Genomic DNA, 25,416 nt, shown 5'->3' with positions numbered 1-25,416 from the left:
ACCTTTGGGTTTTGTGATTTAATTTGGATGCGCAGACCAAGATGAACGGTGTGGGACTGTACTTCTCTGTTTTTGTATGTCACAGCCTGAGTATGTCTTGTGTGACTGTGGACACAAGAGGTGATCACTGCTTGTGCATCTCACCCTCCAAACATCTCGCCCTCTGTCAGAGCTCTCTGCATGTCTGAGTGACAGCGATTGGCATGTTTGAGCACACTGGTGAGAGGAGAGGGGCTACGTGAAACATAACACAAGCAAACTCCAAAACATAACTAGGAACACAGCAAGCCATGGCTTATCAGACATGCTTTAATTCTTGCCATCTCATCAACCTTCTGCCAAGAAGGAAGCTGCCGCATGGGCATGTGGGGGTGTTCAGGAGCAGCTTCAACACGACAACATGCATCAGAGCTGCTTCTTATGTGCAGCGACCCAAGTACTAAGGTTCCCACTCAGGTTCTTTGCAATTATGTGACACCTCACTACCACCTCTCACATTTCCTCAGCTCAGTCTGATCTATCTTCCCACCTCCTCTGCAGTGGTACAGAATACTGGATGTTGTGGCACATGGGTATGTTAATTACTGCCAAAATCATGCTGCAACCCTGACCATTCTGTCCCCTCATGTTTCCTGTATTACAGTTGCTGAAGAATGTTCTTGGAAGAGCATCCACACTGGTCTATATTTTTCTGCTGTCTTCCAGTGTTCAGTCACACAGACACCTTGCCATGTTCTGTGTGAGAACACGTTCCCATCTCTTCTCTGTATTCCCTCTGTCTGAATGATACAATCTCTCTGGGCTGGGCAGGCTTTTGAATATGCAAGTGAACTACTACTACTGCACTGGCTTCATTTAATGTACCTGGGATAATTCCAGTTCCTGTTGTGAGATGTTCCTGTGGGTAATGTCATCTACTGGCTTGCAAGTGATAATCTGCATTGGGCCAGAACTGTTCATAGAAATTGCTTTCTGGTGTGCACATCCATTTGTGTAAGGAGTCAGCATAGCTGGATATGATTTGCAGGTGGCTCACAGTGTAAGTAATTCCTTTTTCTAACTCTGTCTAGTCACCATGATCCAGCAACTGCCCTGCAGCTTTCTGTATCACTGCTGTGTATTAGTCTGCTGGAGGTGTTTACATTCTGTATCTCAGGCCATATGCTGCCTATACTATCTTGTAAAAACTCTGCTATCTTGGCAGCTGCCTGTGGCTGATGACTGGACACTGTCCATGTGCCATTGTTGTCATTCTTTTCTGACAACAGGTGTTTTCTCTGTCTTGGTGTCTGCAGGATTCTGTACTCCTTTTGTGTGTCAACACTGTTCAGAGGCCTATGCATGGCTTTGTCCTGATTCACAGCTGAGGCCAATGGCATGAGAGGCAGTTTCCATCATCTTGAACTAATTTTTTGCTTAGATAACCTTCACCCACAAAAGCTTCTTCCTGCACATGATGTCATCATGCACAGCTGAACTTTCTCTGTCCTGTGTAGTCTCATTTGGGCATGATCTCACAGTCTGGCTGTCCACAAAGACAGTAATTTTAGTTCATCTCTTGAGGTAGGGTATCTTGTCTGGATTTTTCCAGCTTCTATGCAGCCTTTGGATTTACTGGTGGTAATACAGAGTAGTGGCTTATCCAGATGGCTACCCCATATTGCAACCCAGTAACAGTTCATTTTTGAATTTGCATAGCTGGACAGCAGGGGAGTATATATACTACTATGGGATGTGAAATAAGGTTTACTTCCTGTGTAATTAATTTGCTTGCTGTAAGTGGTGCACGTCAACTAAACTTTCTCAATATGCAAGCTTCAGCCCACGGTATCCCAGTGTGGAATTGGGCCACTGTGAATTTATACTACTCCCAAGGGCAATATAAATGTAACTACAGATTTATTATCTGACCACTCAGTTTATAGCAAAAAGAGGCTGTCCCCCCATTTATTTTTGACAGGAAATGCATCTCAATCTACTTCATTATTTTAGACTTTGCTCAAAGATACAAACTGTAAGATCTGACATCTTTATTTACGAAATGATTGCAAAACAAGATACCAAAAAGATGACAAACATCCAGGATTTGTATCCAGATAACATTTATATTGAAGATCAAAACTCCAAACATTTATATACTTCTGAAAGGAAAAATAATTTGTTCAAAGGGATTCAAATAGAATAAAAAAGTATGGTACAGGTAGACGAGGAAACAAGCATTATGATTTTGCTCCATGGTAAAATATCATTATTGTCATACACTAGAGTAAACTAATTATCGCTAGCTGTCTATTTCTCTGGTGCATTAATACTATTTCTTACATCTGTGTTAAAACCACTGCCTTAAGGTCTGATCGTGCTTCTGCTGAAGTCACTAGCGGTTTTCCCATTACCTTCAATGGCAGAAAGCTTGGTCCCTTAATTTTGGTCTTGGCCTTGCTTTCCTAAATATCAGCCCCCTATTCTGCAATTTTCACCCAAAGGTAATGTCTAAAAAAGGATGTATCTGTTTTAAAGGAATCCCGAGGAAGTTAGCAATTTCCCCCCACCCCATTATATTGTCTAGAAAGCACTTACCTCATACAAATCATCTGTACCAAATGAAATATCCTCCACAACCTGTTAGGGATATGTCATAAGATAAACATAATACATTATGTATAAACATGAAGATTTTAATGTAATTGTTTATCAGCAGTATAGCATAGTAAAAATTACACAGGTTGAATTCTCACATTGTTTTGCAGCATAAGTATAAAGAAAGAGTATAGAAGTCAATAAAGGAGAAACCTCAAAGCTAATTTCCACGGAGCTTATTATGGAACGGCAGCCAGGCCATATTTAAGGCTACAGTTTCTGTTATAAATAATCCTGATTTTTACTGCCCCCCCCCCTCAAATCTACAAACAAATGAATAGCATCCTCAAAACTACTAGATGAGATCTGGGGTTGGAGTGGAATCTTCTATGAAGTTTGTAAAGAACAGTAGAAGTTCAAGAAGTCTATGTGGAAAGCAAAACTTTTTTTAGCCACGCCAACAAAAATCTGAAAGAATGAGAGAGGTGAAATGTAGATTATTAGATTTATTTGGTCAATATATTGTACAACGGACCAACGATTATCTGATTAAACTCTAATTTATAAATTAAGTTTGTAGGCCCCAATCATCTATGTGACACTGCACCAGTACATCCTTATGCCAGTGCAGAGTCCCACTGATGTCCCACACAGACACCATGGTCCTCCCACACAGATTCTTTTACAGGCATGGAAGACTTCCCTGAACTGATCCATAAGGCTACTATTCTCTCCTTCTTCAAAACCTTTCTCAAGGCACATTTCTACTACGATACAAGAAATTAGAAAATATTTAAATGGCTAGGCTGAGGGGTAGTTGGGGAAGTCATGAAACTGTAAAATTATATATTAGTATCCCACATACACACACACTATTTGTAGCCCTCACATGAATAGAGCTAAGGTTAGTGTTTTGACAAAGCAACACACAGTATCAGAGACCTGTACATAGGAAACAAATGATGAACATTTTCAGAACTCCACCTCTACAAAGAAGGGAACTCTGCAAAGACATTAACTCTGTCTTCAGTTTTTGTTTGTTGGGGTGTTGGTTAGTGCATTTTTTGGTTTTTACTGTTTCATGTTCTTGGAAGGATTAAAGTTTGTGTGTTACAGATGACTTCATTAAAAAGCTAGCTTTTACCCAGAGATACCACAAAGTGGTTTCTGACACTCCTCAGTATTTCCTTATGGTTAGAATGAGCGGAGGAATCTTAGGCATTGCTGTGTAGTAAATGTGGGTACATGCTGGCTGTACAATGGTGACCTGACCACTGTATACAAGCTTGTTGTTACAGAATCCCTTTGCAGGTTGGATTAAGGCTATAGAAAACATACTCAAACACTGACCTTCACTGATGCTCAATGTTGACATTTAAGATAGATAAATTTAAAGTCTCCAAATGATTTTTGAATCTCTACAAATACAATATTTAATTAAACTAATATGAAAGTACATTTTGTTTAGATTTCTACAAGTGTTGCCCTTTATATCTGGCACATTTACTTCCTGGATCTGAGGGTACTTTAATCTATGGTAATGTGTTGCATCCCACTGACAAAGGCTTTATTGCTGACTGTTCTCACCAAAGTCTGACAAACACTATATCACATACAGTTTTGACTTAATTTTTAATGTTTGTCATTTAAAAAGTATACTGTTGTCATTTCTTTTTAGTGAGAGTCCATTTCAATATCACAGAGTATTAATATCTCAAACATAGCTAATCAAACAAAATGCTGTGTAATTATATAGCACCTTTTCAACAAGGATCTGAAAGCGCTTTACAAATCTTCTTTACAGATGGGAAAACTGAGGTACAGAGAGGAAAGGTGACTTGCTCAAGATCAAGCAAATTAATAGCACAGCTGGAAGAGAACCTGGCAACCTGCTCTCTACTCTAACACCACACACACTGTTTCAAGCATTGAGATGGAATTATACACGTTACAAATGACTGATGTGGTAGTTACCAAACATGTTGGCTTACCAAAGGTAATACTACTGCAGTTTGTTTTTTTACCTTGGAACTTTAATCACCTGAATTCGCTTGAAATCTAGTAGGTGTTTCCTTCCTTCATAAGGTTAAAGAGGGAACACTGCACAGCATGCCAGAAGAAGAAGAAAAAAAGGACAGGTCAGGAAATGAAACGTGAAGGTTCATGGGTATTCATGATCATAGCGATACCAGATGTTAGGGAGGTTTTAACACACACAAATCTACACAGATATTAGTTATCAGCAGTGCCTCTGATGTTGCTTACAAGGAAAATATCAACAAACAAAAGCCAAAGCAAGGACACACAAGGAGAGATGCAATGTGCAGATGTTATATATCTTGAGAAATGAAGTGTTATTGTATATAAGGCTGGGTAAAATCCTGGTATAATTCAGAAATTACCCAGAAACAAACTATGAAAAAAATTCCAACCTCCTCCACTTCTAAGTAACCAGAGTAAAAATACTTTGAGTCAATTTAGAGCTACAGAAAATTTTAAGGAACAAATCTAGAACCCACTGGGACCATGGCAGAATCACACCCAATTGCTATGATTCCAGTTTGGTTCCTTCAGACTAAAGGTTGTTCTTTACTTAATGCCATGTTGTTCTTACTTAATTCCAGCAAGTTAGTTTTGGTTCCTGATAGAAGAACCACACCTGAAGTTGTCAGAATCTATCTTTACTCCGTCTGGTGCAAGAGTACTTTGGCTTCGTTCAGACTGAGTAGTGTTGTTTTTGGGCTTGCTCCAACAAGTTAAAGAAGACTGATCTGACCAGCTATTGGTAGTTCCAGTGGGGTGCCATTTATTCTCAGGTGTTTCTGGCTGTTCCCATTTGATTTAGTTCTGGCAAAAACCAGTAAAGGTGCTTCTACCAGCAGGGTTGTCATGGGTTGTAGATGTTTTTCCAGCTCTACAGTTGGTTTTTCAGGGGAAGTTTGTTAGATATGGTTATTCTGTGATGCCGCAGGTAGTTTCAAGAGTGCTTTGGCAATTTTCAGGGAGTTTATTGTCCCATTAAACACAGTATATTTAATTCTGAGTTCTACATAAGCAGGTTAAAAAGAGAATAGTATTTGTGAGGATCACTGAGTCTTCAGTGTAAGTACAACTATAAAATATATTCCAACTGCTTAAGAAATACAGGGATAAGGCTGTCAGATAATAAACTTATGATCACGCAGGAAAGTAAGATATCTGGAACTTTCAAAGTATGCAAAGCCTGAACAATCATGACTGAACATGTGATATTCTGTGACCTACTGAGGATATATATTATTTTTTTAAATAGTAAAATAAGCAAGTCTCTTTTATCAAGGAGCAAATCCAGCAGGATCTTGAACGAGTGGCTGTTCCCCTTCTCCTGTTTCAAACCCCTTTTGCATAATAATAGTCAAGTTTTTAATGAAACCTGTGAGCAAAAGTTAATTGTATGTGAGGAAATTGTATTTATAATACATTGCCATGAACCCAGGATCCAGTTTACAATAATGTTTTGTCAGAGGTAGCAAGATAAATGACTCGAAGTGAAAGTGTATGAACTAGTAATTGTAATACTGACAAATGAACCACTAGAATCCAGCCTTCAACCCCTCATAACATTTCAGTATAAAGTGAATCAAGTGCCAGGCTGCCAGTCTATGTGAAGTGTGTGTGTGCATATGTATTATTATATCCTCTCTGACATTGTTTTGAAGATAACAATTCTGCAAGCTCCAAAACAAATGATGCCTCTTTTCCTCTTTTTTGGAAAGGAGTTAATATTCTTCAAAGGATACCACTCCTCTTTTGATACCCCATACCCTAGAACAGAGATAAGATCATTAAAGGGGGTCACCCCCATAAAAATGAGCTCAATATTATCAAGATATCTTAGAAGGACTCTATAAGGACTCAAAGAATACCATCAAATAATTTGGTAAATGTACATTCTTCCTTAAGTGAGTGTCTATAATCTCCATCCCTTGTCACATGATAAATTATCATGTGGTTAATTACTAATGATCATCATTAAGCTTTTCCCTAAGAGATACCTTAAAACCCTTTCAGTGGTCAAATGAAAGAGTAACTAAAAAGCATACAACCTATTTGCCATAGACAGAGCTATTTTTAAACGACCATAAAAGTTCCACAGGTATGCATCATGACAGAGTTTAAATGCTGGAAAAGAGATGCCAGACCTCTTGAGTAAGTGCATTTACAGATCAGAGGACTTGCTTCCTTCTTTCACCCAATTTCTCTTTCTCAACAAGTAAAAAAAAATAATTGCCATGGCTACAGAAAGGTGTAATGTATTTATTAAATATTCCACCCCATAACTGGCTGTTAGAAGCCGTTTGTGAAAGATACACTCCAGGCCTTCTCTCACTAGACATACACTGCCCAACATTCCTGTTCAGATGCTACTAGCCTGTTCTGCTACTGTCTACACCACAATACCAATGATGAAAATTTTTGTACAGATTTTATGCTCGACAAAAGCAAACAAAATCTTGAAAATGTAATGTCAAACTAAGGGCATAAGTAGATATGTCTTATTTAAAGGAGCCATATGGGGTCAGATCTTAAGATCTTCAAAACTGAATGAAGGCCAAAGAAACACAGGAATCTGGTAAGCTAAGGTAGTAGAACTGAAGCTGAAGCAGCTCTGGAATTGAATTTCCCATGCCATTGTAAGCAGTTTCATTTGTCTCAAATGTGTAAGTTGGCCTGATTTTTCTAAAATGAAATGAAGCACCTAATCACTTGGTCAATGTAGTATTGAGGCAGTATTGAGAAACTCAACAACTTTCTCTGGGGAGCAATTGAGAAAATCATGGTAAAATTTGTTTTCAGTCCTGTAGTAGCTGTGTTGGTCCCAGGATATTACAGATTATTGTAAGGAGCCAAAAGAAAGAAAGCCATGAAAAACACCTTCAAAACATGAGTCTGGGAACTTAAGTTCATAACTCTGCTAGACACCAAAAACCATGGACTGAATAAAGACATTGGATTTATAGTTCATTACAACAATCTGTAACCCACTAACCCTCCTTTGTCATACAACTGTAGAGGTGTAAACTATCCACTTCACCTTGAATGGACTCTTGCAACTCCTTATCTGTTCCACCTTGTATTTAGCTGTGATATTCTGAGTACTCTTCTGAGAAGAGCTCTGTGTAAGCGCGACAGTTTGTCTCTTTCACCAACAAAAGTTGGTCCAATAAAATAAATTACCTCACCCATTTTATCTCTCTAATATCCTGGGACCAACACAGCTACCACAACACTGCAAACAACTATGGAAGATATCAAATTTTACTGTCTGAAATGGAAATTCCACAACTTGAAGAAAACGGAAACCAAACTTAACAGCGTCCTCTACTTCCTGAGCAAATTCAAGAGGACTCCCAGAGGACTAACCATCTATAAATCTCTGACCACTTAACTACATACAACTCTAAATATGCTAAAGAGCTCTGCAGAAGGACTTCAGAAAAACTGGGGAACCATCTCCAGCACCTCACATATTCCAGAAGGGATGCCCCTCAAACAAGACATCATCACATGCTCCCATACTCTGAAAAGAAAAAAACCCAGGAAACCTACCTGGAGATCATGCAAGAAAGCCAAAACAACTATAACCCAACCCCCACCCCATCCAACACAAAAACAAAAAATGGAAATAACTACAACAAATTCACAACCCACAGAATACTTCCAGGAGAAACCATGACACCAGGACCCACCACCTGGATACTAGGCGACACCCCAACATCATCAACTTATCAAGGCTACCCCTTACCAGAGCTGAATTATCTACTTTCCAAGAGACTGAACTTCTGCCCCACCACAGAACTTGATGCCCTACTAACATGTGAGAACTAGAAGAATTATTTCACTGATTCTGCCTCAAAGAAGTCTTTCACAACAAATACAATATTGCTCACAGTATTGTCCCCAGTGATGGTCATAAGAAAAAGGAATCATCAATCCCAAACCTCCCCAGATTCTCAGTTGCACTTTTGGAAGAAGAGTCAAGCTTTACCCAAGCAACAGAATTGCTGGCATTATCTTTGCAGATTCACCAAGAACAGCAGATAAAATTAAATATGACAGCTGGCCATTTAGGATGAAAATGCCCTCTGTGTTACCACTTGTCCAGCTATGTAAAATGTTTTATTTTTCAAAAGGTTGAAAATACCATTCACAGCCTGATTCAGAATAGAATTTTACTAGATCAGAGGGGAATTTACAGTAGGGTAATGGCCTGCCTTCTGCTAAATCCCAGTCAATACAAATGCACAATTAAACATCAATTTTCTATGTGGTGCAGAGTTCAGTGGCTGTTAACACTAAGTACTCCTAAGCACCCATTTAATTTTTGTCAACAAAATTCTAAAGAAATAAAAACAATGCATATCATACGGTGGTTGTTTTTTTTTTTTTCACATTACATGGTGTTGGATGGTATGACTCCTTAGCAGCTTGCTTATCCTTGCAGTGCTGTTAAATGATTACTGGGTAGTTGTAAATATTTAAGACAGAAATTCCAAAGCAAACCACAAAACTTAAAAGAAATATGTCAAGCCCTTTAAGCCTCCTCATTTTTTCCTTTTTAATATTTGATGCAAACTGGAAGTCTGCCAGCATCTGAACTGGAAAGACTTAGCCCATTCCACTGACATTAGGGACCCTGCTTCTCCTCTCCCTCATGCAGATGTAAATCAGGAATAAAAAGTCAATGGAGTCACACTAGCATGAAACTGATGTAAGTGAAAGGAGACATGGTTGATAATTTGTGTTAAATCCATAAAGAATCTTATGAGAATATTTTCTCCCAAAAATCGATGTACATTACATATTCTTTCTTTCTTTCTTAATTTTAAAAAGATTGATGGTGAAAGGAAAAAGGATTGAGAGAGTTTTCATAAAGCTATTTTATTTTTGTCCTTATTTGAGGCCAAATCTAAAATTAATTCTTAATCTGCTTTGCTGACCCTTAACCCTCCCTCTCAAAATGAAAAACAATGACATCATTCAACAATTTGCAGAAAACTCCTAGATACCTCTTTGAGTTCACAGCATTTGGTTTGAGCAATGGGGCATGGAACAGCGCCCCGCTCTGTGCCTTTTGGAAAGTGGCTTTCTTTTCCTCTCTCTGTGTCCGAATAGTGATCAGTAGCAGCATCCATCTCATCTGTTCGGCCCTCTTCTCCCTCTGAAACACAGCAACCAGCTTCTTTCAGCTGAAACCCTTGGATCAACAGCTGACAGGCCTCCAAGTCAGCTTCCCACACTCTTTCGAGCAGCTGGTTCCCACAGCTGAAATAAAAGCCAAAGGAAAATAAAAATTCGTTTCAGGGAGAATAATTCCTATCACATAACTTTTTTTAACCCTAACCAAAAGGGCAGGTCAATGCTCTCATAAAGAGCTCAGCACTTTTTAAAATGGTAATGAGTTATTTCAAGCTGAGAAGCAGTAGAGGGATTTATCTACTGCAAAGTGGATGTCAAGAAAAATCTGTTGATAAGATGCTATTACCTTCTGTGGTGTGTACAGGAGGTAGCTTAGACCCCATTCTAATTTTACTGAAGTCAATAGAAGTTTTGTCATTGACCTCAATGGGAGCAGGATCAGAGCCCTATTCATTCCCAGCGGCTGTATATCTGTACTGTAAAAAAGTACTCACACAATCTTCCTCAAATTGTTCTGAGAGAGAATGTTATCCCTTCAACTAAAATATTATTTGCTGCATTAAATATGTTGGTCAAATTATACTTTTAAGAAAATGTATGTAACTTTTCAGATTCTTGCTAGAGTGAAACTTAGACAAAAATCTAAAGCATCAGTCAATCCATTTTTATTAATTAAATTAGGGCTGTTTTTATTCTCCCTCAGCCTTCTACCTTTTTTGTCTATTTTCCACAACCTTACTTTGTGGTATTGTACTGTTCTCTTTTTTCCAGCTGAAGAATGAGTTGAAAGGAGGTTTATGTTTAGAATTTCTTCATATTTTGCACGTCTGTAACTTCTTTCAGTCAAAGATCTTTAAGTGCTTTATGAGTAGTATCCTGAAAACCCTTCACGTACAGTTCTTCAGTTGATGTCAATGAGAATTCCATGCATGGAAGGTTTTGCAGGATCAGGTATTTAAACTACTCAGTACCCTCATGACACACAGGCATATATTATCTTCATTTTGCAAGTGCTGAATCCGAAACACAGAAAGGTTAAATTATTTGTTGAAGTACAGTGAAGTGAGTCAGTGGCAGAGAAGGGAATAGAACCCACAAGTCTTGCCTCCCATTTCAGTGCTCTAATGTCTAGATTTTATCTTAACATCTAATAACTGCAGCATTTTCTATCAGTCCTTCAGATCTATCAGTTGTGATGCAATTAAATAATAAGTTAAATTAAAAAACCCAAAATTTTATTCCAACTTTCTTGACTAAATCAGATATTAGTTTACCACAGATACTTAAGATTTTTACTCTGAACAGAGAATAAATTAATTGTAGTTAGTAATAAAATGCTTATTTGAGTGACAACTTCTTACTTTGAACAACAGTATTTTTTACTGCACAAATAAAACTTACCGACACAAACTTGAAGTCAGAGCACAAGTGTGAATAACTGGGAGTCAGAAACTGAGCCACTGGATTAGTTCTTACAGTTTGTATGGATGCATACTTATTTAAGGTGGAATGTGACATGAGGTCTTCAACTTGCTGCCTGAACCCCAAGGGGTTCCAAGCAATGCTAATTAGAAGCGGGGGGGAGATATTCAACACATGCCCCAGGAGAATTCTATGTTACCTCCAGTCAACACTCCACCTAGCAAGTAAAATAAAATAAAATAAACCCTACTACTTTCTGTACTAGATGGTGCTAGTCAGTCATAGCATAATGGCTACATAGTTAAAAACTTTCCCTGTCGGTATACCTCTGACAAGTTTCTTGCCTCTTATAAAAAGTTTGTCAGCACCAATCTACTGTATTTTATGACATATTGACTTTAGACAACCCGAGACTTGACTTGGAACTTCCAACAGGTAGCCCACTTTGATTGGCCAACTCAATAGAAGATTCCATCAATACAATTAGGATAAAATAATAGCTTTTGGTGTATTTCAAGGACATTTTTATGTTGCCACTATATTAGTAAAATTCTGGTACTTCCTGATGTATCCTGAACTAGGTTATCAAATATGTATGTTAATAGACTCTATGTTACTGAACTTTTCAACTGAAAGCAGTAAATGCAGAGATGCTTTTGATGTCCTGAGTCTATTTAATTCTTCGGGCTATCCTTCCATAATTTTTTATTTTAAAATTACTGAAAGTTTAGGGGCATTTTTAAAGCAAATATTTTGAAAATTGCAAACAGAAAACCACATGCCAAATACATTAAAAATTGTTTATGTGGCATAATTTTTTGAATATTTCAACATTTTAGATATATAATTAAATGTAATTGAATTACGGTGTTCGGCTCATTCATATTAAATCCACTTTGTAAATGCTTAAATTCATGGATGTTTGTAGTCCTAGTGAAGTGGATGGGACTACTCCTCTTCTTAAAATTAAGCACAGTGTAACTCTGTAGGATTGGACCTAAATTTTGGACAGGTCAAGATTAGGTCACACTTTATATTGAAGTTACATTTATAAATATATTATGCAATATTAATAATTGACTAATAAATGTTATGTATGTATGTTACAGACATAACAGTATGTGTTAAGTACATCGATCAAAGGTATTACAAAAACCTATTGATTTGTTGGACTCCATAACAATCTTTAAGAATTGATTAAACATTTATTAAAACATATACTAATCACTTACTGATCCTTTATAAGCTATTTATAAGTGTACTCTTTGTATAAAAAAGCATGACTCAAGATATATATATATATATAGGGGAATTTGTCCACTGAGGATTCTTTCCATCTTCTGTTAAGTTTACAGGCTATTTCTCCCCTCAGTCTTTGTGCAAGATTCCCAGTGATGTCAACAGGAGTTCTGCATGTGTCTCATCAGCAGAATATTGCTCTAAAACTATTTAGAGTGTTAGCTGGAAGTCCAGGAAAATAGGTTTCCTACTAAGAGTGCTACAGACACACAAAAGTCATCTTTAGCTCTTGTACATTTTAGCCGAAATGAAAACATATGCCCATGTGTCAGGGTTCCTTCCCCACTCTGAACTCTAGGCTACAGATGTGGGGACCTGCATGAAAGACCCCCTAAGCTTATTCTTACCAGCTTAGGTTAAAAACTTCCCCAAGGTACAAACTTTGCCTTGGCCTTGAACAGTATGCTGCGACCACCAAGTGTTTTAAACAAAGAACAGGGAAAGAGACCACTTGGAGACGTCGCCCCCCCAAAATATCCCCCAAGCCCTACACCCCCTTTCCTGGGGAGGCTTGAGAATAATATCCTAACCAATTGGTTACAAAATCATCAAAGACCCAAACCCCTGGATCTTGGAACAATGGAAAAATCAGTCAGGTTCTTAAAAGAAGGATTTTATTAAAAAAAAAGAAAGGTAAAAATCATCTCTGTAAAATCAGGATGGAAAATACTTTACAGGGTATTCAAGAGTCAAAACACAGAGGATCCCCCTCTGGGCAAAACCTTAAAGTTACAGAAAACAGAAATAAACTCCCTCTTAACACAGGGAAAAATCACATAAAACAAAAGATAAACTAATCCGCCTTGCCTGGCTTACCTATACTGGTTGCAATATTGGAGACTTGGATTAGGATGGGTTGGAGAAGATGGATTTCTGTCTGGCCTCTCTCAGTCCCAAGAGAGAACAACCACGTAAACAAAGAGCACAAACAAAAGCCACCGCCGCCCCAGCAAGATTTGAAAGTATCTTGTCCCCTTATTGGTCCTTTGGGTCAGGTGCCAGCCAGGTTAGCTGAGCTTCTTAACCCTTTACAGGTAACAGGATGTTGCCTCTGGCCAGGAAGGATTTTATAGCACTGTATACAAAAAGGTGGTTACCCTTCCCTTTATATTTATGACACCATGTTAGAATAGCCAAAATATTTTTATAAAAAGTAACAGGAGCTAGACAAGGAGGTAGCATTTTTTGTAAATCTCAGTGCAGCTTATCTCAGAGATGTCTTCTGATGACTGAAACATGAAGAAAAATGGGTCATGATCCACAGTGGCCAAAACATTGCTTGTGTAGAAGATACTGTTCTTTTAACTGACAGAATGAACCTCTGTGAGGAGCCATATAATGAAAGCTAATAAAGTGAGACTGAAAATAAAACCAAGCATAATAAAATTCATATTCAATAAATACATGTGCAAAAACTTTCCAGCAGTGGGAACATATATTAAATAGAAGGAAATAAATATCTAACTTAGAGAACTGATTCCTAACAGGAGATAGGGTTGCCAACTCTCCAGGAATTAAAAATTAATCTTCAATTAAAGATTATGTCATGTGATGAAACCTCCAGGGATATGTCCAACCAAAATTGGCAACCCTATTAGGATAAGGACTAAAGTTTTGATTCAGGAAAGTACATCGCACTTGCTTACTTTATGTACATGAATAAGTCCCATTGACATCAAAGGGATGTAAGCATGTGCTTAATTTCAAGTACATGGTCAAGTGTTTTCCTGAATCAGGGCTTAAGTGCAGGCATCAAGAAAAAAAAAAGCTTAGAATTAATGACATTCAGGAAGATGAAAGATGTTTACTATTGATTCATCTTACACACAGTACATGCCTTGGAAAATGTATTAAAGACAGTGGGCCACTTAATTTCCCACGGTCTGCAAGCCCTATTCAGGATTCTTTATTTACCCTCTGCTCAAGAAAAACTTGAACTGACAATACGAGGAGTTTTCCCTAGGTTAAAAATGTCTAATGTATTTGTCTAAAGTCAATATGTCATAAAATACAGTAGATTGGTGCTGACAAACTTTTTATAAGGAGTGATGAAATGGGTCTGACAGAAATAACCAGGGAAAGTCATTACAAAGGATACAGGATACCATTTAACATCAGAAGGAAATATGGTCTCGTAAAAAGGGCACAGGACTGGGAATCAGGAGCTTTGGATTCTATTTCTAGCTCTACCACTGACCTACTGTGTGAGCTACGGAAAGTCACTTCATCTCTTTGTGCCTCTGTTTTCCCTCCCACTCTCTGTCTTTTCATCTATTTAGATTCTGCTCTTTGGGGAAGAGATCTTTCTCTTGTATGTCCATACAGTGTCTCGTTGTCTCTACGAAGGTAACCACCCTGAGGGAGGCCAGAAAGAAGGAGGGAAAGAAAAATCGAGAAAAGTAACGCTTAATCCATACAAAAAACCCAAGACCACCATCTTTTTTGAAACCCAGCCTTTTAATGTAGTTTACCATATTACCATTAATGTTATGTATTAATAGCCATGTTTATATTGAACATTGCTTAATCCTTCAGAAATTAACCCTCACACCTGTTCTCTCAAACATTTGTATCTAGATTTTCCAGCTTGATTTGCTTTTGATTCTTTAACATGCATTCTGGCACTTTAGCCTCCTGCCTCCTCAGGAGGGGACAGTTGGGGGGGGGGAGTGGGAGGGGGCGAATAGGGGGCGGGGGCCAGGCTATTTGGGTGCCACAGCCTTCCCTACCCGGCCCTCCATACAGTTTCACACCCTAATGTGGCCCTCGGGCCAAAAAGTTTGCCCACCCCTGGTCTACAATATTTAAGAGCTGAACTCTAAACTGAAAGCTAAAGAGAGCCTGAAAATATTATTTCCTTCTTTCACCTACCCATAAAAGAATAAGCAAACTAACATCAACATCTTGAGAGCATAACTGACTTCTTGGATTTTATGTGGCCAGATTATGTAACTACTATTTCTGTTCTGTGACACTGTTCAAGCAAATAAAGGGGAAGTCAATTTTTTTTATTGCTGAAAACCAATAATGGATATTTTATTATGGTTATTAAAAACAAGACAGTACAATACTAAGCAATAACAATTAGAAAATACTCTTGTACAGGAATCAGAAGGGAAATTAATTTCTGTTTTCTTTTCATCTGCCAGCTATTCATTTTATCTGGCACAAAACTTTAATCATGGCCTGTCATTTTTCTATCAATATTCAATGTCACTGTGTTATAGTTAAATTATCTCTGCTGGAAACACAAAATGATAGATTGCTGCAGTTTACTGTTTTCACTTTGATTCAAAATGCAAGGATGTTGTGATGGAACTGGCATTGCAGATGCAGGAAATTAACTAATTTACAAAGAAATAAGTTGCGACCACGTACTACTCAATTTAGTGCCTCCCCTTACTGTACAATATGTTTTTACCATTTTATCTAACCTATAATGTACAGAATTTACTGCATCTCTTAAGAACCATTTTTTCCTCTTTATGAAGAAATGGAGAAATATAGTTCCTACATTAAAACTTCTACTGTAAATAGCCCCTTCTAAGGGTAAAAATTTAGTTTTGGTAGTTGAACAAAAAGTTACCATGGGATTTCTCTTATTACACAGTCTGCACACTGTGCAGTTTCTCAGCCCTATTTTACCAATCATCTAATCTGTAATTTGTTAAAGTACTTTCAAGTTTGGTACTGGCACAAATAAATCCATTTCCATGTCACTTGCCTTTGGATCCTGTGATAATTGTGAAGCCCCATAATGTCAAAAGTTAAGAGATTTGTTTCTTTGATTAGACAGCTATGGTTGAGATGAGATTTTTCTATATTATTTAATACATAACCCTAAATCAGATTTAAATAAGAGGCCTAATTCAGGGAAGCATCTCTATTCAGGATAGCATTTATGCATGCTCCTAATTGCCTTAATAGGGATGGACTGAAGCACATACTTAAATGCTTTCCTAAACTGGGACCTCAGAAAGTATGTGAATGCCCTCAGATTCCACTGACTTCAGCTGGAGTTGAGGTTGCTCAACCATTCAGAAGCACTTATGATTTCACGGGCACTGCCAACTCTACTACCCAGAAAATTTCAGGTTTCCAAACTTTTGCAACTAGAAGAAAACAGCATTTGAGATTTAGGGCCAGATTCTCAGCTCATCTAAATCAGCCTAGCTCCACTGAAGTCAATGTCAATTTACACCAACAGGAAATCTGGCCTGACATTTTGAAACACTATTTAGGTTGAACAAGAGAGGATGAGTGCTTGTTTCTTTTAACAAAATTATATGCATAAGGAGCCTGATCCTCTCAACTCCAATTACAGTCACAGTGGGTTGCAAGTGCTCAACAGCACACAGGAGAAGCTCAGTACAGTGACTGGTTCAAGAATCATCATGTTTTCCAGGTTTGTTCTTGTATATACAAATAAACATTTTACAAAAAGCTCCCTTCTACAAGGGTTATAAGTGGCAGCAGCAAATGTCAATTGAATTTGGGATGTGAGTCATAATTTGGGATGTGCTGAATGAACTGAGTTTATTCAAAGGAATGACTAAAGACAGGAAGAAGAAATGCTCTTTGGTCGAGCTGCAATGTGGAGAGATGTGATGTGCTCATCATGAAAGAATATACTTTGAAATCCACACTGATGTAACTGGGAAGACGCACAAGAATAGCTTGCAGCGTTGCCTAGAAATCAGATAGAGTGGACCACTGTGACCCTAAGCACTCCTGTATTCATACCCTACAACTAGTGCAATTATGTTTGTACAAAATATGCCTTGTAAAGTAGCATCTGAAAGCTAATAGCACACTAGTCATTAATATCTTTGTAAACCTTATATGTGAAGTTGTGTTAACCTTATATGTGAAGTTATAAATTTCCTCTATAAAATGTTACTAGAACAGGTTTAAGAAGACAGTCTAGCGTAGGTAAAGATCATAAATAGGTTTGTCCTAGAGAAAGGAATGTGGGTATATCTCACTTTACATATTAGCTGTAACAAACCTATCAAGCAAACCAGTAGGGGAGAATTAAAGTGGTTCCTACACCCCAGAGAGAGACAGAAGACTGAATCCCCGGGGAGGTCTTCCTAACTTTGAGAACAAAGACAATTCTTTGGAAATATAAGGGAAGAGAGACTCCATCTTTTTATCTTTCACCTAAGTTTACAAGGAAACCAGTACCTGGTACTTCTGTAAGAGACAGTCAGCCATGCTGCACCAAGAGTAATTGATGAGCAAATCCATCTGAAACAAAGACTGTGCCTTGCTAGATTAAGTTTTAGACTTAGATGCACGTTTTCACTTTTATTTGCTTGTAACTATCTCTACCTTTTACTCGGCGTGGCTTAACCTATGTCCTGTTGTTAATAAGCTTGCTTTATTTTAATCTAAACCAACTAAATGCTGTGATTTAATTCAAGTAACTGTTAACTCCAGTTAATGTGGCAAGCTGCTGAGTACTGTCTCTTTAAAGGAGCAAACAAACCTTATTTCTCTGAGTAGTCCAAGGGAGGGCTGGACACTTCAGGGCAGATGATTCTGGGGATGTCCTGGACCAGAAGTTGGGGGCATCTTGCCAGGTGTAACCAAAGCTGGGGAAACCAGGGTGGGGCTGCTCTGTTATGGCACACAGACACTCAGGATAACACGTGCTTGTCTGCTGGCTGTTGGTGTCTGGGCTGTGAGTCACAGCAACAGAGCATTTAAGGCACCTGGGGGTATAGGCAGGTGGTGACAACCTCTTACTGGTCTGGATGGCATCCCAAAACGGGAGAACCAGATTCTGTTGTCAGTGACATTAGACTTGTGGAATTCCATTGAAATGACTGAGGGCAGGATTTGGCACATTGCAGTTACATATTCAAAGAAGATCAAAGAAGAAAGAAAAGACACCAATTAGTGCATCCTCTTTGGCTAGGGTCCTGCCGACCAGTGTGCACCCTAGCTAGCTCTTCCTGCTGACAGTGGCACACCTACTAGCCAGCTAGGTGCCTGTGCATACTCTTGAACTGGCAAATTATATTCCCACAGGTCAACACATTAACCAACAGATGCTCTCAAATACTATAGAAAGATCTTGACCTGTTCCCTACAGCTGCTTCCCCCCTTTTACACAGGCTAATCACATGGTAGGATGTAATTTGAACCCAAAGAGAGATAATGGGAAACTGCAACTCCAACATGAGACTGCTCACTTGCAAAGTTCCACAAGGATCAATTCTCTCTCTGGTCCTTCTCAATAGCTACATGCACCCACTAGATGAAGTGGCAAGACAACAAGGATTCAGCAATATGCAGATGACAACACAGCTTCACCTATCCTCCACCACATATGACCATACCACTACTACCAAGGACGCCCAGTGTCTGGATGAAATCGGTTCTTAGATGAAGAACAAGGTGGCTAACGCTGAACCAGAGCAAGACAGAGGTGATGCTGGTGAGCAGAGGAAAGCACTCTGAAGTGTAAGTAGGCACAGTATAGTCTACTTTGGTTGAGGGTACATAGCCACAATTGGTTGATTCAATCCATAGTTTAGGAGTGCGCCTAGATTCCTCGCTGTTACTAAGCTCCCACATAACAGCATTTTCAAATAACAATTTCTGTCATCTCCAGCTTGTTAGAAGATGGCCCATCTCTGGCTGATGACCTGGCCTTAATTATACATAGCTCTGTTAATTATACATAGCTCTGTTGCCTCCCATCTGGACTATTATGGGTATTTCTTTTCACTTTAGTTAATAGTGTTGAAGTTCTTGCAGGAACTGGCTAAGTTTTAAATGGGCCAACTGCTCCCCTTTACATGCTGTGTACCTCTGAGATGTGGAGCTGATTTGGGGTTTTGAGAATATGAAATCCAGTAACAGGAATACAGGAAATTTTCATCTGTAGTCACTGTTAGCATGCAAATTCTTTCTATGTTCATACATAAATTCACAAACTGTAGGTATAGACTAATAAGATAGTAGCCAGCTGCTCCTTTAAAAGGAAACTTGTCACTAAAATCTCTCACTATTTGTCTTGGACAAATCAAGAAAGAGGGTTCACAAAATGGATTCTCATGACTGGCAATCGGTTAATGGAGAATATAAATTGGTGTCCTTGGATTTAAGTTTCTTCATGGAATTCATACAATTCAAGTAGATAGAAGGAGATAAGGAAAGAGGAAAGTAAGCAAGGGAGAGGGATAATGCAAGGAAAATCATACTCCATCAGTCTCCACATATGGAAATCGCTGTATTGCAAAGGCAGCACAATAAAAGAGAATTGCTTATTCTCAGGTAAGCTAAGAGGATGCATCAGGAGAAAGGCTACAATGATACTAATGGACTGCCACTAAATTGTTGAACTGTATCATTACTGGTGCAGTTGTCAAGAATCAGAGCAAGGCAATCCGAGAACAGCACACAGATTGAAATGGAGAGATATGGGGCATCTAAGGAAGGATGGGAACATAATAAACAGCAACTAACAATTTAGAGGGATTGTGAACTTTTAGGACTTTTTCTTTTTAAAGAATGCTGATATTTGCTGTTGCTTGAGGTAGAATCCTATCACCTCTGACTGATTTTGACATTCTAGGTATAAAATGACTTGAAGGGAAGAAGAAAAGCATGAAGAAAATACATTTCATTTCATGAATAAGAACAAAATCCCATTTCCAGTAACCTTGGCGTTAGCGATGCCCCACTATAAGTCTGTCTTAAGAGATGAACAATCAAAGAGAAAAGATAAGATAATTTAGTTCAGAAACCTGGATAAAATCCCAGCCCAGATGAATTCTGAATTAATATGGACAGAGAGCTAGTAAGGGTTGAATTACTGTATTTTCCTGTTTCAGAAGTTTTAAGGGACATTGGCAAGGACGACAAGCCCAATTTTGACCTACTTTTTTTCCTCTTTGTATCTGTACAAAAATCTTGTCGTATTGCCACGAATTTTTTAAGGTATAGATGTTTTCCTCCCATAAACAAATGCCTTAAAGCTCTTTTATTCCTTAAAAAAATAAATCAGTATCGGCAGCCCAACATTCATGAACTGGAACAATGGAAAAAAATCAAAGGCACAATAAATATGTGGAGTCTGCAATGTTAGGGTCCTTCTTCACTTTTTTCTGTTTTATGTAGTTGCTAAATATTCATAACAAAATGTTCCTCGCATAACGCAAACCATAGCAATATTGGTTTAATATCAGATATTAAACTCTCTAGTGTCTGAAGTATAAAAATAAAAGGTATTAGTCTGTCTCCCATCCTGGATAACTGTCAGCCTGAAGGTCCTGCCTCCTCCCTTGCCCTGATGTCACTATTACACTGAAAACTCCCCTATCCCAGGCACAAACAGTCTGAAGATTTCCCCCCACCATTTATACAGTTTTCTCCCCACCCACAGCAACCATTCTCTTCACCAGTGGAGCTCTAAAGCATCCTCACCACCACAGGGGTATCTGAGTAGGGGTTACATCACTGCGATCATTTCCCCTTCCTGTCGTGGGCATTCATGGGGTAAAATCAAGTGTAAAAGTATAATTAGGCAGGCCAAAATAGAATTTAAAAAGCAACTAACAAAAGACTAACAGCAAAAAGAATTTTAAGTACTTCAGAAGCAGGAACCCTCCTAAAACAATCAGTGAGGCCACTGACGATCAAGGTGCTAAATGATAACTCCAGGAAGACAAGGCCATTGGAGAGAAGCTAACTGAATTATTTGATTGGTCTTCACTACAGAGGATGTGACGGAGTTCCCGAAACCTGAGCCAGTCTTTTTAGATGACAAAATCTGAGAAACCATCCGAGATTGACGGTGAGTAGAGGAGGTTTTGAAACAAATTGATAAATAAAACAGTAATAAGTCACCAGGACCATATGGTTTTCACTCAACAGTTCAAAGGAACTCAAATATGAAATTGGAGAACTATTGACTGTTGTATGTAACCTCGGGCTTAAAACAGCCTCTGTATCAGATGACTGGCAGGTAGCTAATGTAATGCCAATTTTTATAAAAGGCTCCAGAGGTGATCTTGGCAATAACAAGCCAGTAAGCCTAACTTCAGTACCACGTAAATTGGTTGAAACTATAAAGAACAGAATGATCTGACACATAGGTAAACATTATATATTGGGGAAGAGTCAACACGGCTTTTGTAAAGAGAAATCATGCCTCACACTCTATTAGAATTCTCGGCAGGAGTCAAGAAGCATGTGGAAAAGGGTGATATAGTGTACTTGGACTTTCAGAAAATCTTTGACAAAGCCTCATCAAAGGCTCTTAAGCAAGGTAATCAGTCATGGGATATGAGGGAAGATCCTCTCATGGATCAGTAACTAGTTAATAGATAGGAAACTAAGGGTAGGAATACATGGTCAGTTTTCAAAATGCAGAGAGGTAGAAAATGCCCCCCCCCCCAAGGATCTGTACTAGGACCAGTGCTGTTCAACATATTCATACGTGATTTGAAAAAGAAGGTGAACAGAGAGGTGGCAAAATTTGTTGATGACACACTATTACCCAAGAAAGTTATGTCCAAAGCTGACTGCAAAGTGTTACAAAGGAATCCGACTAAACTGGGTGAGAGGGCAACAAAATGGTAGATGAAATTCAGTGCTGATAAGTGCAAAGTAATGTAATGTACATTGGAAGACATAATCCCAACTATACACACAGAATGATAGGGTTTAAATTAGCTCATAGACTTTAAGGTCAGATGGGACCATCATGATCATCTAGTCTGACCTCCTGCATATGCAGGCCACAAAACCTCACCTACACACTTCTGTAATAGAACCCTAACCTCTGGCTAAGTTCCTGAAGTCCTCAAATCATGATTTAAAGACTTCAAGTTACAAAGAGTCCACCATTTATACTAGTTTAAACCTGCAAGTGACCTGTGCCCCATGCTGCAGAGGAAGGCGAAAAACCTGCAGGGTCTCTGCCAATCTGACCCGGGGGAAAATTCCTTCCCAACCCTAAATATGGCAATCAGTTAGACCTTGAGAATGTGGGCAAGACTAACTAGCCAGACACCTGGGAAAGAATTCTCTGTAGTAACCTGGAGTCCTCCGCATCTAGTGTTCCACCAGTCATTAGAGATATCTTATGCTAGCAGTCACAGATTGGCTACATGCTTTGTAGGTAGTCTCATCATACCATAAACTTGTCAAGCTCAGTCTTGAAGCCAGTTTGGTTCCCCGCCCCGCCGTCTGTGCTTCTTGGAAGGCTGTTCCAGAACATCATTCCTCCGATTGTTAGAAATCTTCATCTAATTTCAAGTCTAAACTTGTAGATGGCCAATTTATATCTATTTGTTCTTGTAAACACATTGGTGCTTAACTTAAAGTAACTTCTCTCCTTTCAATAGCCAAGAGAAACTGGAACATGTTTGAATTGCAGCCCTGGGCTCGAAGGGGTCCCCTTGATTCAAGTTTATTAAAACCCAGGAAATTTGTACTGCTCTGGTACAACCCAGGATGTTCATTAAAGTTATCCCACGCTGCACTAAACAAGGTGGATTGGTTTAAATCAAAGCTTTTTAAATCACTGGTTTTAATCATGATTTAAAATCAGCAAGCAGGAAATCTTGATTTAAATAATTGATTTTAATCTTGTTTTGCATTGTATTTTTTAGTTATTTTCCTAAAGATGAATTCTCATTGACTGATAATTTAAATATCTTGATTTGCAACTATACACTATAGCTATACACACTTATATTAGCAATTAAAGTTTAACTCACATTTATTCAGATTCTTAATTTTTTATATTTTATATGTTAGAAAATTCTGAATAATGTATTTCTTATTTACTGGATGATTGTTTTTGTCTAGCTGTATGTGGATAGAATTTAAATCTCAATAAAAAGTTAACAGAAACAGCATTTCAATGTTTTGATTAGTTAAATAAAACTACCTTAAAAGTACTGGATATATTTTAAACAGTTTATCAAAACGTGTTTTGCATATTAAGCAAACTGAATTATTAAACCAAGTAAGAAAAACCTGTAGTTAGTGAACTGACTTGATTGTCTCTTGGTCACCATGTCCTTCATGATTTTTGAACTAGTAAATCTCATTCTCTCACACCTGTTTTTTATTCAGAGATTGGAAGAGAAAATCATTCCTGCTTTTTCAACTCCTAATTGGTTTCTTAACTTTGAATGAACTAATAATTGAGCTGAACTAGTAGAATACACTGAAATAAATATTTTCTCTGAATCTGCAGAAGAGGTTACTGATGTCAAAAGCTGATTTAGCATTTCAATAAATCCCAGTTCCAGGTTGCTAAGCCAGTGACTACCACCAGTCCATTGGTTTGACCTTTTTTTAGAGCTTGGCACAAAACACATAATGCTTAGTACGTACTACTTTTTTTATTAATTATATTCATTGTAATAGATGATAGTAATGTTTAGGCCTTAGCATAGGTTGCCATACTTTCAAATTTAATTATAAATAAGTTTGCTTTTAAAAATAATCCTGCATTTAATTTTTTTATTTCAATTACTATTATTATTATTATTTAAATCACCAATTTTTTCCACCCTGGCCCTCAGGGTAGGTAAGTAATGAAGGTGAGACCAGGCTTTCTGTGAAGTAAGCCTATTCTTATATGCATCTATATTTTCCCCTCAGTGATGTGCACAGAGGAGGAAATATAACAAAATGAAAACATGTAAAGATGCAAGGGAGAAAATCTAAACCAGAAAATGGAGACGAAAGGAAGAAGTGGATACAGAAGACAAGCAGAAACACAAGGAGGAAAGAAAGAAAAATAACCAAATAGAAGAAAGAGAAGAAGGAGAAATAGGAAGCCCTATATCCAGAAGAACTAAACTGAGGCTGAAATCAAATTGCTGGAGATAAAGGTAGGAAAATAGGGTAGGGAGAGAAGTTTTCAAAACAGAAAAAAAGAAGGAAAGAATGACTCATATTTAAGTGGGCTCACATTTGTTTTTACAACACTTAGTTTTCAAAGTTGATTTAAAGAGCAGGTGATGCCTCCTCGATTAGGCCAAGCAAATACAGCAAAAATTATTCAAGAATATTCTTGTGAATAAAACCTACCAATTCGCTTTGTCACTATTCATAACCCCCTTTTTCGTAAACATTTGGATGAGAGAGCTTTTATTCACAAGAATGTTTATGGAAACAAAAAATGTCATGAACATTCGCAGGAATAAATATTCCAAAGAATGCTCACACAGGAAGTACTTTATTGGCCATTTGGAATGATTCATACAATAGGTTAGTTGAACAGTTATAAAAGTTTGTAAATAATTTGTGAACAGGAAAGGGAAAACAACTCTGCAAATATATCCTAAATTGCTACAATTTTTTCCTCCTAAAGAAATCCATATGAAAACAAGATTTTTATTTATGAGTTCATATGCTCTTGCTGCTGTTTACCTACTTGAAATGATAATCCTTCAATTCATGACTTCATAACCTTTTCCACAGCAAACAATTGTAATGTCACAAACAGAGGATTCTATTTCAGGTTAGAAATGAACATCATGAGAAGATGAGCCCGTAAGAAAAAAAATCCTATTTTCATGACACCATCTCACACAAGATGAAGATAGAACAAAGCAACAAAAATAAAGAAAATATGTAATACAAAAAAAGCAGAATTGATTCTCCATAGAATGGCTTTCAATCTTCTCAGTGTGGCTTTAGCAGCACTTCAAGGCTTTTTAGATCAGTATTTTAGGAGCCAACTGGTTTTGTTCTTTTTTTGGAGCTCATCAGCTGCAGATAACTGTCTAAACAACGTTTTAATCAGAGAACTTTTAAATCACAGTAAAATATTTCTGTATCAGAATGCTTTCAGATGCCACTAAAAGGTGTCCTATCCATATCATAAACCTATTTTGTAAGTTATGTATGATATTCACTTTCTATGACAGCAATTGCCACTAGTATACTAGATTTTCAGTA

At 37.9% G+C, this 25,416-nt stretch overlaps 1 protein-coding gene across 7 annotated transcripts in view; it reads right to left on the bottom strand.

The window, feature by feature from the left end:
- The window catches only part of DISC1 (DISC1 scaffold protein), a 352,964-nt gene that overhangs the window by 27,916 nt on the left and 299,632 nt on the right, over positions 1-25,416 (bottom strand). For 2 of the 7 annotated variants that reach the window (XM_075126900.1, XM_075126901.1), the window contains 2 exons: positions 9,627-9,882; positions 2,578-2,619 (listed from right to left, as the gene is read on the bottom strand). In XM_075126900.1, the coding sequence (XP_074983001.1) occupies positions 2,578-2,619; positions 9,627-9,882 (298 nt within the window). Of the gene's footprint in view, positions 1-2,577; positions 2,620-2,654; positions 3,046-4,601; positions 4,678-9,626; positions 9,883-25,416 lie in introns of those variants that run through there. The other 5 variants (XR_012667726.1, XR_012667727.1, XM_075126902.1 and 2 more) reach the window with 5 other exon arrangements.

The sequence above is a fragment of the Caretta caretta genome, chromosome 3 (genome assembly GCF_965140235.1).
Source record: "Caretta caretta isolate rCarCar2 chromosome 3, rCarCar1.hap1, whole genome shotgun sequence".
Classification (NCBI taxonomy): Eukaryota; Metazoa; Chordata; order Testudines; family Cheloniidae; genus Caretta; species Caretta caretta.
This window is presented reverse-complemented; position numbering and strand designations above follow the sequence as displayed.